The sequence below is a fragment of the Propithecus coquereli genome, unplaced genomic scaffold (genome assembly GCF_000956105.1).
Source record: "Propithecus coquereli isolate 6110/MARCELLA unplaced genomic scaffold, Pcoq_1.0 Scaffold12, whole genome shotgun sequence".
NCBI lineage: Eukaryota > Metazoa > Chordata > Mammalia > Primates > Indriidae > Propithecus > Propithecus coquereli.
Window position 1 is genome coordinate 7,100,487 of NW_012136080.1, and position 1,936 is coordinate 7,102,422.

The 1,936-nt window shown below is 36.4% G+C and overlaps 1 protein-coding gene across 1 annotated transcript in view; it reads right to left on the reverse strand.

Moving 5' to 3' along the window:
• CAPN7 (calpain 7) overlaps positions 1-1,936 on the reverse strand; it is a 51,312-nt gene that overhangs the window by 33,113 nt on the left and 16,263 nt on the right. Inside the window, exon 5 of the mRNA XM_012663233.1 lies at positions 538-738. Coding sequence (XP_012518687.1) covers positions 538-738 — 201 coding nt within the window. The remainder of the gene's footprint in view (positions 1-537; positions 739-1,936) is intronic.

A 1,936-nucleotide genomic window follows, 5' to 3' on the forward strand; every position in this document is an offset into this window, starting at 1 on the left:
TCCTGGCCTCAAGCAATCCTCCCACCTAACCCTCCCAAAGTTCTGGGATTATAGATGTGAACCACCATACCTGGCTTTGTTTTCTTTTTTAAAACCCTTTAAAGGAATGTAAAAATTATTCACAGCTCAAGGCTTTTGTCTGCTGACCCCAGCCTAGACTGCTCTTTCAAAGTAACAATATTTTTTTCCCCCATTAGGGCTCTAGTTACAAAGTTGTACAGATTATGAGTGGTCTGCCATAGCTCTATTTCGCTCCCTAACCTTTAGTGCTCAATTTTTTAGAATACAAGGATTTTCAGAAAAACATAAAATGTTTAGTAAAAATGCTAATACTAAAATATATCAGAACAAATTTTAACTATTTCAAGTGGTCACACGATGATAAAATGTATAATTACATAATAGCACAACACAGTATAGCAAAGATATAAATACGACTCAGTAAAGCTAATGAGATATAAATACAATTCAGTAAAGCTACCTACATTGATTATGTTAATAAAATTCTTCATTACAATGAGTTATAAACTGATTTACCTGAGCACTTCTATTTCTTCTGCTGTGTACCTCTGTCCTTGTGCATCACATGACTGTGGACTTATAAATGGCTGAGGTCTTTCAAGGAAGGGATTAGTTCCTAGTGGAAAATGTGCTCTTGTTGGAGGTGGCTTTGGTTTAATATTCGTTGACTTGATTTTACAAAATGGCTTTGTCAAAGGCTCACTCAATGCTTCTGCTCTATAATAGAGAAAGGCACAGAAAAATTGTTCTAGTTTTTCTTCTCACATTTAAGCTTTTTAGGAAACAAAATTTACTCTGAGAACTAGTTAAGGAACATTTCTGATATATAATCAGCACATAAAATTCTTACATACTAGTCAATATTTCACTACTTAAGGTACTCTCAAAGGTTTTTGCAAACAATATACCAACAACATTAATTGAGCACTGACTGTACATCAGGCACTATGCAAAGTAAGAAGTATACCAGAATGTATAAAACAATCCTTCCCCTTAAGATGCTCATAGTTTTGTAAGGAAAGATAATTGCATCAAAAACGACAGATGCTAGGATGGAAGTATTACATGCACATGAATGCACAATACAAGTTACTGATTTAATGACTGGGAAGAGAGGATGAAATCAGGGAAGGTTGTTCTGAATTGATGCTTGAACTGCAGAGGACTTGGGGAGTGAGGAAGCATTCTAAGTAAAGAGAAGAATAGGTGAAATGTGCAGAAGTATGAAACAACATAGTGAGTTCAGGTAATTTCAAAAGAACCGATGCAGCCCCTACGAAAAGTGCAAACAAGAGGCAGCAGGAGATGAGCGAGAGGAAGGCGTGGGCTGGATCATGGAAGGCCTCACATGATATGCAAAGGAATTTCGACTTTGTTCCATAGAAGAAGAACAAGCTAAAAAAACCAGAAATTCTTAACCTGAGGTCCATACATAAGCTTCAGCAATCTTGTAAACTCTCTGAAATTACACGCAAAAAAATTTTTATGTATGTTTCCCTGGAGAGTGGATCCATAATTTTCAACAGATCCGCAAAGAAGCCTGTGACTGATCCACTCCCTTTTGCTAAGGATGCACTCAAGAATATCTGATGGGTTATCCACACAGGTAATAAAAATCACCCATGATTCTGTTTGGTGAAAAAAGTCAAGATGGAGATAACAACTGTGTGTCAGGTGCTCATATCTTCACTAATTTAAGAAAACTAAAGTTAGTAGATTGTGGTAATAAAAAGGAGGCATGACTGTTATACCTCAATAAAAAAAGAAGGGCTGGGTGTAGTACAGCTATCTAGTCAGAGCCTCTAAAGGAGATAATTTTATTAATCCATGATATAGGTCTAAGTCCACCCTTTTCCTTTGTTTATAACACTCTTTTTTTTTTGAGACAGAGTCTCACTCTGTTGCCCGGGCTAGA